Source organism: Contarinia nasturtii, unplaced genomic scaffold, assembly GCF_009176525.2.
Source record: "Contarinia nasturtii isolate CC-2019 unplaced genomic scaffold, AAFC_CNas_1.1 Cnas_scaffold_129, whole genome shotgun sequence".
In the NCBI taxonomy this organism is placed as follows: Eukaryota; Metazoa; Arthropoda; class Insecta; order Diptera; family Cecidomyiidae; genus Contarinia; species Contarinia nasturtii.
The window spans coordinates 12,414,189-12,430,224 of NW_022197486.1; the positions used below are offsets into that span (position 1 = coordinate 12,414,189).

Here is a 16,036-nt window from a genome sequence, read left to right on the forward strand (position 1 = left end):
CATTGATCTCAATAAGATTTACATTGTACGGAAAAAAACGTCGCTCATATGTGTATGCTTGTAAATTGACTTGCATTTTTATTTTTATTTTTATTTTTGTTCCATTAGATCTTTAGATGAGTGTAAAATGGTAAATATAAATTTTATTCGCTAATTTTTCAATTTTTCGTTTTAAAAATATTTTTGAATTTGCAATATATTGTCCGTGTTGCTAAAAAAAATTATTTGCAATTTATACAATTGTGGCACTAATTTTGATCCCAAAAGTATCGAAATGATGCATTCAATATGCGTATACATGAGATATAAAAATTTCTAATTTGTTCGCTACAATTATTATAGAATATGTTGTTTTAAAATAAAAATGTGTACTTTTTTTGTTCGTATAAATCAAGGGAATGATGCAATACAAAGAAATGCGAATTTATCGCGTTTCGAAGCTAAGTATTTATAATTCTTATATGGTATAAATTTCGGATTGAATAGCTTTTTTTAAGAAAAAAAAAGAATTGTTTAGTCCCTATCATTTGTGCTGCAATGCTACGATGGCACCGAATAGTCTCTAATAACTGGATTACGAAGAACGAGTGCACTTTGCTCTGATATGATGGGCAACACATTGGTCCAATGGTAATTTATTAAATGGCTTATACTGTCGAATATGCGATATTTCGTGCGCACCTAAAAAAAAGATTTTTTTTTTCTTGAAAAAATTCAAATTTAATATTTTTGAAAGAAAAAAAAAAACCTACCGTTCCTTCTGGGTCGATAAGTAACAAGTGCTTTGGAGTTTGCTCTTGTAATCCGGTAAGAACATATTGCCCAGGTTTGTTTTGTGATTCACGAACCAAAAAATCGCCATCTTGCTTCAGCATCGCTTCAGCAGCCTGTCGACTTATTGATGCATGAAACCATTGTTCCGTCAAAAGTTGTGATCGCTGCACTTCAGCCGACAGTGAAAATGGTTCTATCAAATGAATTAAGCAATAAATGAATTTAGAAAAAAAAAAAAAAAACAATCCAACGGAAGATGAAACGTAATTATTACAACAGAAAAATTGGAAACATACGCATATCAAACACATCTCTGGTGATTGCCGGCGGTGTTGTGTTACTATTCACATCAAAACTTTTATCATTTACATAATTTGGATCTGGGGGTGGACTGTTCAAATCAATTAAATTACTGCTTAAACGTTCTCGTGGTTTCTGTTTTTTTTTTTTTAAATAAAAAATAAAGAAAATTGGTTTCATGTGTGTAAATCAAATGAAGATGAAGAACATACCTGAATTGTCATCTTTTTTGCTGGTTGTGATTGTTGCGGTGGTATATCTTCTACTGGATCCAAGAAATCAGGTGGTAACTTGCCTATTCAAATATTTCAAAATGTCATTTGATTCCGGTTGAATAAAATCGATATAATTCGAAAAACGAAAATAATTCAATATTTACCCGGTAAATCGTTATAATAATCTTTTTCGGTTGTTAAATTTTCGGTTAAATTTTTTGTATTAAATGAAAATTCAACGCTGGAAACGAAAGAAAACGAAACTATTTAGAAATTTTGTTAAAATTGTAATCAAATCAACGCATTTATCGTTTATATTTGAAATGAAAAACTTCAAACCGCACATTAAATAGTTTTAATTAATTAAATTTCGATGTGAACTGTGCGAACTTTGTTGCTTAAACTTACTGTGTTTTATTGAAGAATTCATTGTATCGAAGTTCAAATGCTTGACCTATAGCAGCAATTAAATCAGAGGCTTGACCACCGCCACACTCAAGTACATAGCAGGCGCGCCAGTCTGTTGCATTTTTCGCGACATATGCAACAAAATCCAGTGTTTCCTATATTCAATCCAATTAAAAATCACAGAAAACATCAAACAAATGTTTTGTCATAATTTATGGATTTATGGAGTTCGTATGGTCAATATATGAAAACAAAGTGTGTATATATCTTACTGAATCACCGCCGGATGCAAATGATATTCGGGGCATGTCATGTTTTGCAATCGCTTCATTATTTTCTAAACCTACGAGTGATAAAAATTTACTCGATACACGTAAGATCGCATTTGTTCCAGCCATATCCATGTTTGGCATATCGGATAATGCCTGCTGTATCCGTTTATCACAACGCCGTTTTTTCGATGTTTTTAAACCGCCCGCTTCACAAACACGATTTATACATTCCCTAATGGTCACGAAAAGGGAAATAGAAAAAGATTGAGAAAGAATAAGAAATAGAATGATCAAACATTTAGAAACACAATTAATTAGCACTCACTTGGCAACCAATGATCGCAACGTAAAGTCCAGCACTTTCATTGAAGTTTTTATTTCAAGGCATCCGATATACTAATTGTCATGGAGCAAAAAATTAAGAGAGTTAATTTTCAATTATTTTTTTTTATTTGAAAAAAAAAAAAAATGAAAAAAAAACGCGATTAATTTGTTGTGAATACATACGCGAACATTGAATGTGACCCCTTCATTAGAAATGATGTTGTCGGCATGTGACCATCCTCTAGCTGGTTTGCCACCAAACGATTTCGAATCTATACCACCATCAGCTCCATCCATATCGATTGTTGCGAATTAAATGCTAAATCGCCTGCAAATACCAAAATAAATTCCATTTACTTTAGCTGATCGCTTATTCTTAATAATACATATAAATGATATGCACATCTCGTTTACAACGAAATTATTTGTATCAAACAGGAATGGACATGGAGTGACCAAAGCGAAATGTCGATGAATATGATTTGAAGAGGTGTTCATTTCATTTGAATGAAGAAAGAAAAAACCACGATAAATTGAAACCGGGTCATATTTACACTGCATTTACAAGTGGCCGTTATCATGTTACATGCAAACCACTCTACTGAACCGGTCAATATTTTGCATTCCATTGCATATTATTTTCTTTGGTTTACATCGATTTGATGCTTAGTCCAATGCGTTTTTGCATATTGCCTTATAACTAAAAAAAACACACACAAACACCAATTTCAATGTATTTGAAACAACACACAGCGACTGAAATCACATCGAAAAACTGGCAAACATAGGAAAAGAAAGCGTTGCACGATACTGAAAAAGAACAACAAGAAGAAACAAACATTCCACCGATTCGTGGAATATATACAAATATGTATTGACACGAGCCACGCACAATTTTATCTGTTCGGTATTACAGCGAACCCGTGTGAATTATTCATTCCATTTGAATTTACATATAAAAACAACGATGACGATTTCAGTAGCGCATAACACAATGAAACTTTGTTTTGTCTTTTAAGAAATACGAACCATTTAAAATGGTTTCTTACGTGATTGTTGTCCAATGGACATGTACCATAAATGGTGGCAAACGGAAATCCAACCAAAAAAATAAAAACGCCAAACGACTATTCAATAGTGTTTGAGTAAGAATATGCGATTTCAATGGGTCCGTTTGGTGTTTCGTCGAAGAAAGATTCGTCATACACTGATTAAGCAGTGTTTTATTGTGCGAGCGTGTGTATATAATAATTCTTCATTTGACTAATGCACTCGGCCACACGGCCAATTACTTGATGGTAGCTTCATTTAATGGCCTTGGCACACACTCACTATTATTACTCATTCACATATCATCGCATGGAATGTTTGTAATTAGTTATAAACCGTTGGGAAATGTTCATTTAATTTAGACGAGACAGAGATGGATGGTGGTGTGTGATACTATTGCGGTGCCAAAGGGAAACTTCAAACACCATAGAACCGCAACAATATCGCACAACAAACGATATTCATACTCATGATTTCCGTATAGTAAAACAAATAACAACAAACTAAAAACAATTGTAATGTCGTGCGCGCACAGTATGACTTGGTGTCTATCTATATTCTCTGTATTTCTCAATTTTTTTTTTATATTGTCACCACAGTTGCCAATTAGTGATAATTTATTACCATTCAATTCATATGCGCATACAATGAAACGAACAATATTCGAATATCATACATTAAACATCAATAGACACATTTCAATTCAATGTACATTGTACAATCATTTGTAAAATTATGTCTGCCGTTTGATTTTAATTTTCATTCGATTGGCCTGTTGTTTACATTAGACTCTACTAGTTTCTAGAACCGAAAGGAAAAATGTTGAAAAAACGCAATCAATCGAACAAAACCACAGCAACAACAACAAAAATGAAACGCACAATCATCGAAACATAAACAATTTTCTTAAAATTCCGTTGTGTTTTCAATTGCAAAACGTACATGTATGTGTATATGAATCAATGCATCATATCATATATACATTATTTCTGAATCATAAATTACTCGAACCTATCAAAAAAAAAATTGTGTTTAGTGAAATTCGAACCGAATAGGAGAAAAAACCAGCAGTAGTAACAACAACAATAAAACATTGAACTGCAATGCAAATACACACAGGAAATTCGAAAGCAATAGACGGCGCGCGATCAACTAACTCACAATTTTTATGATGAAAAAAAAAAAATCAAAGCGTTTGTCCCTCTGGTTTTCCCAATCTCCACCTTACTTCATCACAAAGAAATTCCACAATTTATTTTGTTTCTTTAATCACCAAATATTCGTGTTTTTTTGCTGTTTTTTCGTGATATGTTGATCGTTTATTTTTATTTTTTCGTCTTCAGGATAAAAAATACACAAGCAACAAACAATGAAATCAAAATGAAATGAGAATATAACAACAACGAAAAACACGTATAACTGATTTGTTACATACAGTGGACAAAAACAGGCAACACATAAAATTTTCAAATAACAACAAAATGATAGAGAGGGCGACAGCCACCATGCAGAGCGAGTGAGTGGGAGAAAGTGAACGCAAACGAGAGAGAAAGAGAGAATCAAAAAGAATATACACATTCACACAAATACCAGCATTTATGCATAGCATAATGTTCTGTGTTGTGTGCTATGGTGCCGCCATATTTTGAGTAGTCTGTGCTGGTTGTCAAAAAGTTCATGTATACACACACACACACACACATGCATACGTACACGGCATAAACAATGTACGGTGCACCGATAAAAATACAGTGAAATTGAAATTTGACACTTCGAAGAACGAGTGTTTGTATATGTGATTATGACGGTACATACAACATCGGCATCGAGAATAATATAATCAAATTGCTGTTTGTTCGTTTCGTCTGAATGACGAATATCATCTGTATGTGGTTGTAATTGAAGAACACATCGGCATTTTCATGACATTCGTATTGAGACGACACTGCTTGTCATCGCACCAACACCATCATTGAATCGAACACACCGTCGACCAAATGTGATCGACAAACATTGCAATTTGCGTTCGATACACATAGAATAGCGACAGAGCAAAGTAAGAAATATCCAACACAGAAAGAAAGAAGAGCAAAAAAAAAAACACACAGCGATGTAAAGCGAAAAAAAAGAAGAAGAAGAAGAATACAGCACACAATGATGAAACGAGCAATAGCTTATCCAAAAACCTTACATACATCATACATATCGTTTTTTTTTTTTTTGTTTCACAGTTTTGACAGTAACAGCTAAAGTGAAGCAGTAACAATAAAGTGCAGAAAAAAACGATCCATTTTATTGTTGATTTTAATTTCGTTTTAAACTCTTTGTTTTTTCTGTTTTTTATCCGAATTGTTTCTCACAATCAAATATATCTCTTGTTCGTTCAATTCTCGTTCCAATTTGAATAATCACGACAGAGACGCCAAACAATTTATCGGTTTTTAGTAGTTAAGTTAAGTTCATAAGTTCCAATTTAATGAGAACGAACGAAAAAAAAAGACGAAGAAGATTGTGTGTGTATGTGAATATATATATGTTTCAAAAGTAAAATAACAACAATTAAAATTAAAACAAAAGAATGCGTTGATGTTTAATGTCGGCCATCGAAGTAACGAGAAACTGGCAACAATAGCTGATCGAACTTAATGAATTGGGTGGGATGCATTTTCATCGATGGCAACAACAATAATAAGAAAATGATTTAAATTGACGTAATTTCATTGGAATCAGATGTGATTGCTGCCATTTTATCATTGGCGTGTATAAAATCGTCAACGAAAGAAACCATTGTATTTTTTTTGTGTGTGGAACATTGGATCGGGCCATAGACCAAAAGGAAGAGAGAGAGAGAAAGAGAGAAAAGAAAAGGAGGAGTAATTGCAACAGAGCACAAACTAATTACCAGAAACCCGATATGCGATACAGAACGTTAAACCACAGTAAACAAAAACGGATGAGATAATGAATGTCTTGTGTGATAAATAAATGAAAAGACATTGCACGAAGTTGAATACACAATAATTATGAACGAAACCAAACAACAATGTAAACAGGCGATCATTAAACGCAAAAGAAAGCGAAAATTACGATACGAACAACGATAGGCCTGTGTAATATCATTTCCTCTATGTCTTATTAGAATAGAAGAAAACAATAACAAACGAAAATCGAAGTTTTTATCCGATTTTGAATTTCGTTGATTTGACATTTAACAGCAAAAACAAAATCAACCATATACACAAAGAAAATTGTATCAAATACCACGTGAAGTGCGCAACAATAATTGTGATAATATTCAAGAAAAAACATTATTTTTCGAAGTATACTCCTTAAATAATAAAACAAAACAAGAAGTCATTTGAAGAGAGAGAAAAAACCACAACAACAAAGCCCATACAAAGAATTTAATTTTGTGAATTGATGTTGAATAAAATATTAGTAGCATTAGTAGTAGATAAAAGCCAGTTTATATCGAATGATGGAAAGGATGATGAAAAATCAAAATGCTAACGAAACCGATTATGACAAACAATTTAACGAAGATTTGGAAAAAGCGACGGCGCTCAGTCTGGAAACACTGGCACTTGAAGAGTTTCATCGCAACAAGTCTTCGCATTTATCGTCGACGGCCGGTTATTCAGTGACCGATGGATCAAGCACAAGCAATGCCATGAAATTTTCATCGTGTATGTATTCTGTATATTTTTTTCTGTTTTTTTTTTCTTCTTTTGAATGAAATGATCAATAATATCTCTTCTTCATTTCTTTTTCTTCGGTTTAAATTCATTAAAATAATTTTAGCGCAAAGTAATTTGTCATCGGTGAGCATAAAATCAAATCAATCTGTAACGCGGCCACGACCTGGATCATATGGTACAGCATCATCGACACCACCAACGACGTCATTTGCAAACAGTGGAAAACCGTCGACATTTCCAACATCATCGAGTAGCGGTTCTTTGGCACCGCCACCCCCAAGTACACAACGGAATCTCAGTCGAAATACATCGAAAACCAATGAAACCGATTTAATCTCATTCAACAATCCCGCTGAAAGCATTTCACATGATAATTTACTATTGGCCAATGACACAGTAACACTAACTTCACCTGTCAATGATTCACATTCGAATTTCAAACAAATGGTCGAAGAAATTCATAGGTAAAATTCACTATTTACATGCTGTGGTTTTTTTTTCTTGCGACAACATGAGCGATGATGGTTGAACTCAACTCCGAATTTGAAAAAAAAAAAAAAAAAAAAACGAAATGTCAAAATAATAAAAAACAAACTGATTTCACATAGTTACTGCAACGTTCTTTTAATAGCATAACAGCTGGTGTCGAATTTTCATTAATATCGTTGTTGCTATCGTCGCCTAAGCCGTGGGAGGTGCTTTATTGAAAAATAGTCGAAATTAATGCCTATCAATTTATTTTATTCTTTCAGACGCAATGCACAATATCATGTCTCATCAACGATGCACGGCTATCAACAACACGCGTCCGCATCAAATTCAAATGCAAACAGTATGCAACTTATGCCGTATACAGCACAAACAAAAACCTTGAACCCCGACGAACTAAGCAAACTATACAACATGAATCCTTATAATCGGCCCCTGGCTAGTGGCACTGTTACGGGTGGCAGTGTTGCTGGTGGTATGGTCAATTTTCCAAATATTCAAAGCGGAATTAACCTGGGTCATATTCAAAATCATGCAACAAACATTACTAGCCAAATGTCATTAGCACAAGCTAACGCCAATCCAGCACAATACTTAAACTCGCCGCCATATATTCAACAACAAGGTATGCTAAACCGAATTTACAATGAATGTAGTACTTGAAATACAAATTATATACCGCAATGTCAAACACCCATTGTAAACTAGTTCAACAAACTCATTTGATTATATAGTACTACGTATATCCTTTCGAGATATATTTATTTCTACCGCTCTACAAAGAGAACACACAATGTTAATGTACTCTATAAGTACACAAAACGTTTACGGAAAAGACTGTTCTTATTATTTCGTGTATTTTTTTAAATACATAAATTCACACAAAAAAACACTCAAAATGCGGCCCACTTTTTTATCAGAGTTTTTCATTGTCGTTTTGTGCTATTATTCGTCCCGCTTTCACAACAATTAGAGCCTCATAAAAGAATAATGAACTTAAAATTAAAAAAAGAATTTTTCCCCGAAATTGAAGTGATAAAATAATAAGATGGTTTCTTTTAAATAGCTCGAAGTCCAGTTTATCCGTATGCATACCAATCGACAGCCGCTGGAGTTCCATCGATCGACCGACCATTGATGAGTGTTTCAAATTTAACTTATGCTCAACGTCAAACAATGGCAGTTAGTCCAATGACAATGCAACAATCACAATCGCCAACATTTCCAATGAACTTAAGTACAAATAATGAGACCGCCTTGGTGCATGTATGTATCATTTATTTCGAAAATTCACTTTATATTCCGATTTTACACTTTTTTATGAACTTTTTTTCCTTTTTTACCAAAAATGGCAGCTTCCTAAAAAGGAATCGATCAGTATTGAAACGAAAAACATTCCATTTGGTCAAGAATCTACAAATTTAGCACTAAAATCAACGAACAAAATATGTGATAGTATCAAAAGTGGTGGAGGAAACAGTGTTATCATGCGACGAACATCTAATGCCGCTAAACAAATGGATGAAGATCGTGGGGGTAATTACTGAAGAATTGACATCCAACAAATGAATGATTAATTTTCATTATAATATTTTCTGATTTTTTTTTTACCCAGGTGAAGATCTTATTGATTTAGACAATGGAATTGAAGACTCGTGAGTTTAGAGCAAAATTTGTGTTTTTTATTTTAATTCTCAAATGTTAACATTTTCGGTTGTTTTAGGTGGCGTGTTAGCGTTTTAGAAGCATTTGATCCGTTGCTCTTGAATGACAATAGTGATGCCAATGATCAAGGTAAAGTGTCTCTCTCTCTCTCTAACACTTTCTAACGACACCCAAGGTTCACTTATAAAAAAACACACACATATACTCGTATATATTGAAATTCCAAAAAAAAAAAGTTAGAATGTGATCAATGAAGAAAGAATAAAATCACAAAGATCCAATCGTTTTCGGCATTTAAAATTCAAAATTGGATGTATCGCATCCAAATATGTTGACTTTTATGTTTGTATAAAATGTGTTATTTATTTATTTTTTTGGCTGGCATAAATTTAAGAATTTAACTGCTTTCGTCATATTACTTTTTTTAAATCATAATTTCTTTCCATTCCATTTGTTTTGATTGCGTGTGGGAGATTATTTTTAGAATAGATTTTTTTGTTGTTGTTGCTGCTGTTGTCACTTGTACAATATAACTGCAACGGTGTATGTGTGTAAATGTATGTGTTTAGTGTGACAACTCGAACAACTGCGCGACGAAACCTATGTAATCACGTATCATACAAAGTATATTTTCAAACTCTGCATATTCTTGATCATACCGTTGAATTTGTTCCTCGTTCAATATTCCGCAATAAATTAAATCGAATCGAGAACCACAATACCATTAATTACATTTTGCAAAGAAAACAATGGATTTCATAAGATTTTTTTAATTTCATTCGATCAACGTTAGAATTGAATCAATCAAATTTCCAAACGTGAACTGTGTATGTGATTGACAATTGTGATAATTGAATAGCTACAACAACAAATAAATCACATAGATAAATATATAATGACGCACATAAACTACTATTTCAAGCGAGAATCAATTTGCTACAATCAATATAATAATAGCAAATATGTATTTTCCATGTGTAAGAACGACTGATCTATGACTAATATCATCCGTATACTGATTGAATAACATTGATTTTTTTTTGTTTATCTTTCGAATTTGATTCAGGTGATGCAGCTTCGGAGTGTGGAACTTCGTATTATTCGGAATATGATCCATTCGACTATTTATACAGCAGTGGAACACAATATTCAGATCCGCTTTACGAAGCTGTTAATAAGATCGATCGAACACCGTCGATGACAAACAATGAACTCTATGCCGGTTCAAGTATACCGAATCAATCATTTGATTTGGATCAAATCGGTGAACAGTTGGAATCTTTTTTAACACCCGATTGGGATGAGAAAGATGATGATCTATCTGATTTTACAATGATACCACCATCATCGACAGTGATTACGGCACCACCATTACCACCACGAAATGCAACCGCACGTCAACCATCTTTTAATGATGCCCATCGGCCAATCGTTAATCGCACGAATAAATCAAGTATCGATCGCTTAAAAGTTGCCACAAAACTATATGAAAATGTGATCGAGAATCGAACATACGATGCTGAACTACTTGCCTTCTTTAACATGGTAAATTGAATTTAAAAAAAATATGAATGAAAATTGTCTTATGATCACATACATTTTTCTTTAGGTGAAACGCGTTCGCTCACAATTCAAATATAATGATGAAACAACAAATGTTGGCCACGTTGTCGCTGCCGAATATAATAATCATTATCCGGATGGAACGGAGATCAAATTACTCGTGCATCCACTGATACCGGGCGGAACATCATCGAATCAATCAATGACAACCAATCGAAATAGTGCCGGTGATAGTGGCATTGAAATGACACCCGACGCTCTGAATAATGATCAAAATGGGATTAACAATCAGAAGGGTCAAATTGAAGGTTACGGACCACCTGTTGTTTTTACATGTGATAGTAAGTGACTTGCACTATACTACAAAGTTAGATCATCATAATTTTGTGATTTTTTGTTTGCCTTTTTTTTAAATTCTAGTTTGGACGACAGTTGAGCACGTAATGGCGCATGTGTTTTGTGAATTAGAAGGTCAACAGTGTACGGGCAGCGTAGATGATTATATTTTAAAGCCGATTGGTGTGAACGAATGGTTGCGGCCAACATCGAAACTAAGCCAATTGGATTGTGTGCATCAGAGTATCAAACTGGAGCAAGATGTTCAATTTGGTTTGTGGCCAAAAATCTATGCAAATCTCAATGGTCTTGCGCGCACATCGCAAGACGATATTCGTGATGCGGATATCAAACCCGAAGATATTTTAGCACATGAACCAGTCGAAACAATAAGCTACGATGGTCTTATGATTTTACTGGAAACATTAGAAGATGAAATAGCACGAATCGAATCAACGGCCACCGATTCACGGCCACACATGCCAATTTCACAGTCAGGAGTTGTGCAAGCGGTTAAAATGATATGTGCTCTATTCGGTTCAATTGATACGTTAAGCATTGCGACAGCTATAGATGCATTAAATCATGTTGTGACAAATGGTCAAAATTATGGATACAGTGATACATCATCGTCATCGATTGGCGGCGGTTCAATGCTTGAAGTAAGCAGCGAAGCGGGCGATTATGCAAAAGTAAATTTGAGACCAAAAACATTTGCCGAACAGATAAAACACTGTTGTAATCGAATCCGTGAATCCGTTCAATTGTTGATTGACACATTTTCGCATGCATTTCGTGTTGATTTCTGTGTAAATACAACCGTATTTCGAACGAATCCAATACCAATTTCACAAGTAAGCGATAGTGTTATGGTGCATGTGATGTGCTTGCATCGTGTTCCGCCACATTGGAGGCATGATTACTATATGCTTGGTGCGATGATTTATCATGGTACACGTTATATTGGCGATGCGGTTGTTACACAATGTTCAAATGAAAAAAGTGGTTTATTTGCACGAAATTTGAAATTTGACTCATGGTTACGATTTGATAGCATTCCAATTTGTACCTTACCAAGAGAATCAAGACTGATTTTCGTTTTGTATGGATGTATTACCGAACCGGCTGAAGGATCTTCTGCAAACGCATCGGCTGCAACAAATTCAAATGTGACCAACGATGCAAATGATGCCAGCGGCCCAATCGATCGCAAAGTGACCAAAATCGAATTGGGCTGGTCGTCGATACAATTTTTCAGTTTTGAACGTCAAATGATTGAAGGTTCGTATTTATTGCCACAATGGCCACCAACAACTGATAAATTCCTTGGACCGGCACCATCAAAAGGCACCCATCCACATGGTGATCATTGTCCAACACTTTCAATTGATGTTCCATCGTATGGTGGTCAAGTGGTTTTCCCAGAAATATCACAGAAAATTGCAATGCGACTCGATTTTAATAGTTTGGACAAGAATCTGCAGCAAGAGCTAATTGATACAGCCGAACAGGGTTATCCAAGTGCACTTGATAAACGTGAAGTGTTGTGGGAGAAACGTTTGTATTTGCACAATTTTCCGCACGCATTACCGAAAATTTTACACGCAGCTCACAGCTGGGACTATGATAGCGTCACCGATTTGCATGCATTGGTTCGATCATGGGAATCACTTTCGCCATTGCAGACGCTAGAATTGTTTTTACCCAGATATCCAGATATGGTTGTACGCGCACAAGCCGTTCGATGGATGTCGGCCATTTCAAATGATCAGTTGACCGTATTTTTACCACAATTATTGCAAGCACTCAAACACGATACATACGAAGCATCGGCTATGGCCGAATTTTTAATAACACGATCGTTACAATCACCGCGCATCGCTCATCATCTCTATTGGTTGCTCGTTCATTGTTTGCCCGGCGATTCACCACAGAACACAATCGATCAAACGCAATCGAACGAAATCGAAGAGGCAATCATTACAATGGCACGATACAATCGACGCAATTTAATGATGTTACGAGCCCTATTGGCCATCTGCGGTGAACGTCTGTCGGGAAAGTTTTTAGCACAAAATATGATGTGCACATGTTTAGCCGAAGTCGCTGGTCATGTAAAACAAGCGAAGGAATCAGTACGACAAAAAGTGTTGGTGCATGGCATGGAGAATGTCAATCAAATTCTACTCGAACAGCCGACCGCTCTGCCATTAGGACCAAGTTTTGAAGTGACCGCTGTTAATTCGAGATCATGTGGCTACTTCAATTCAAATACACTACCATTGAAAGTCAGTTACATTGGACCAGATCGAATGATTTTGCCAGCCATTTTTAAAGCCGGCGACGATTTACAGCAGGATATGTTGACCATTCAATTAGTTCGGGTGATGGATCGATTGTGGTTAGAGGAGGGTCTCGATCTAAAAATGGTCACATTTGAATGTGTTCCAACCGGTCACAAGCGTGGCATGATTGAAATGGTTACCGATGCCGAAACATTGCGAAAAATTCAAGTCGAATGGGGACTAACTGGTTCATTCAAAGATAAACCAATTGCCGAATGGCTTGAACGACAAAATCCAAGTCAATTGGAATATCAACGGGCTGTTGATAATTTTACCGTATCATGTGCGGGTTACAGTGTAGTTACGTATATTTTAGGAATTTGTGATCGTCACAATGACAATATCATGTTAAAAACTTCCGGTCATTTATTCCACATTGATTTTGGTAAATTCTTGGGTGATGCTCAAATGTTTGGCAACTTTAAACGTGATCGAACACCGTTTGTGCTCACCTCGGATATGGCATATGTTATTAATATGGGCGATAAACCTTCGATTAAATTTCAACATTTTGTCGATTTATGTTGCAAAGCATTTAATATTGTACGAAAACATGGTGATCTATTGTTGCATATGCTTGCATTGATGGCCACATCAGGTATTCCCGGTGTTACAGCCGATGCAGTGAACTATGTACGAAATGCACTACTTCCGGGCCAATCAAATCCAGAAGCGGCCGCATCATTTGCAAAACTTATTCACATCTCATTGAAATCATGGTTCACCCAATTCAATTTCTTCCTGCACAATTTGGCACAAATGCGATTCACTGGCGACGAATGCAACGGTGAACTACTTAGCTTTGTGCCACGAACATACACGTAAGTTGAATTGAACATTTTTTTGCAATTGTGATTGATATTTCATGTATATTGTGATTGATTTCTACACAGAATGGCTCAAGATGGACGTCTTAAATCTGTAACAGTTCATGGATTTCAAAAGCGATATGATTTGGAAAAATATTATACATATATATTGAAGGTGACACGACAAAATCAACCAGATCCAGCATTTTTATTCAGATCATACAAGGAATTTTCGGAATTCCATCAAAAATTATGTATACATTTTCCGTTGTCCAAACTTCACAGGTACAAAAGACTTTTTCTCTCATTTGAAAGTCAATTAGTTTAATACGAAAAAAAAAAATTTCTTTCGGATATTCAAAAAACTATAGTTTGTCAAGCGGAATTCATGTGGGTCGATCGAATATAAAAACAGTAGCTGAACGTCGATTGCCCGAAATACGTTTGTTCTTAGTTTCACTATTCAATTCGGCCGATGAAATTGCTCATTCGGACTTAGTCTATACGTTTTTTCATCCAATTTTACGTGATCAACAAGAGCAAGATATCAACGTAGCGAAAGTTAAAGGTAACATCAACAAGATATGACTTAATACAATTTGAATTTCATTAAGCTCATCACTTTTACAGACACCCGGCAAATAGCGAGCCCGGCTGAGAATGTTCGAGGTGAAATCAAACTATCGGTACAATATCATCGTGGAGCTCTGACGGTGATGGTAAGTTTGAATTGAAATGATCTGATTTTTTTATCAGACGGTTCTTTTTTGTTCTCATTTTTCAATAATTCTTGTGATTGTATTAATTGAAGATCTATCACGCGAGATCATTGCCACCAACAACAAGCGGACAAGAGCCAAATACGTACGTCAAAGCCTATTTGAAACCAGATCCAACGAAATCAACCAAACGCAAAACAAAAGTCGTGCGCAAAAACTGTTTCCCAAGTTTCATGGAAACGGTAAGATATTCCGCACATCACTCATATTTTTAATGCAAAATTTGATTTTGTTTCTTTTTTTTTTAAATAATTTTATCAAAGCTCGAATACCGAATGCCATTGGAGAATATCCAGCATCGATTGTTACAAGTGACCGTTTGGTCACATGATTCACTGCAGGAGAATGAATTTTTAGGCGGCGTGGAATTGAATCTGAGCCAATTCGATTTGAGAGAAGAAGTGGTCAAATGGTTTCCACTTGGTTACGTTACACGATCTTAATTTGACCAAAAATCAATAGACAATTGACGTTGCACAGCTTGTAAGCGTCGATTTATTTGTATTGCATGCAATTAATTGCTTTATCTGTTTTAATATTTGTCTTAAAGAAAAACCAATAAATGTATTGTGAAAATTTATTCAAGAACATAAATAAGCCATTTTCCTGTAATGCCCATGCCATCCTGTAACTAACAGGTTTAAAGTGTGTATGGCATAAAATTGTTTATTTTCAACTTTGAGTAGATTTTGTATTTACGATAACAGCAAACTAATTGAAGTAAAGCAATTGACACTTTGACCCATTTTGGTGGTCATTTTTGTGTCAAATAGAAGGTAGATTATATATGCATAAAATTCCAATAAAGATTAATTGATATACTTTTTTAGCGTTTTTCTTGATTCATTGTTGTTAAGTGAAATTGATTTTGTGCGATGAAATAAAAAAAATGACTGAAAAGGCAATTTCGACTAAAACAAAATGAGTAATGGCGCGTGGTTGAAAGAAAGGGAACAATTATTGCCATTAAGTATTACCATCGTCGAATTATGGATCGCAATCATTTCTA

General features: G+C 34.9%; 2 protein-coding genes across 4 annotated transcripts; one reads left to right on the forward strand and one right to left on the reverse strand.

Annotated features, from left to right (window-relative positions):
- Positions 1–17: 17 nt before the first annotated feature.
- LOC116350900 (SHC-transforming protein 1) lies at positions 18–4,751 on the reverse strand. 3 transcript variants are annotated; one of them, XM_031782889.1, is made up of 10 exons: positions 4,505–4,751; positions 2,477–2,621; positions 2,295–2,365; positions 1,970–2,201; positions 1,698–1,852; positions 1,454–1,530; positions 1,287–1,369; positions 1,071–1,209; positions 753–967; positions 18–681 (listed from the first exon to the last, which is right to left on the reverse strand). In XM_031782889.1, exons 2-10 carry the CDS (start codon positions 2,588–2,590, stop codon positions 541–543), a joined length of 1,227 nt encoding a protein of 408 aa, XP_031638749.1. In that variant the 5' UTR covers positions 2,591–2,621; positions 4,505–4,751; the 3' UTR covers positions 18–540. The 3 variants fall into 3 exon arrangements, with proteins under 3 accessions (XP_031638749.1, XP_031638767.1, XP_031638759.1); XM_031782907.1 differs by having other exon boundaries at positions 4,617–4,647; XM_031782899.1 differs by lacking the exon at positions 4,505–4,751 and adding an exon at positions 4,355–4,455.
- An 865-nt stretch (positions 4,752–5,616) lies between these two features.
- Positions 5,617–15,615, forward strand: LOC116350892 (phosphatidylinositol 4-phosphate 3-kinase C2 domain-containing subunit alpha). The gene is made up of 15 exons (XM_031782875.1): positions 5,617–7,029; positions 7,145–7,505; positions 7,794–8,155; positions 8,597–8,796; positions 8,886–9,066; positions 9,146–9,185; positions 9,254–9,324; positions 10,262–10,740; positions 10,805–11,099; positions 11,179–14,260; positions 14,333–14,533; positions 14,620–14,816; positions 14,879–14,967; positions 15,060–15,209; positions 15,291–15,615. Exons 1-15 carry the CDS (start codon positions 6,819–6,821, stop codon positions 15,468–15,470), a joined length of 6,099 nt encoding a protein of 2,032 aa, XP_031638735.1. The 5' UTR covers positions 5,617–6,818; the 3' UTR covers positions 15,471–15,615.
- The last annotated feature ends 421 nt before the right edge of the window (positions 15,616–16,036 follow it).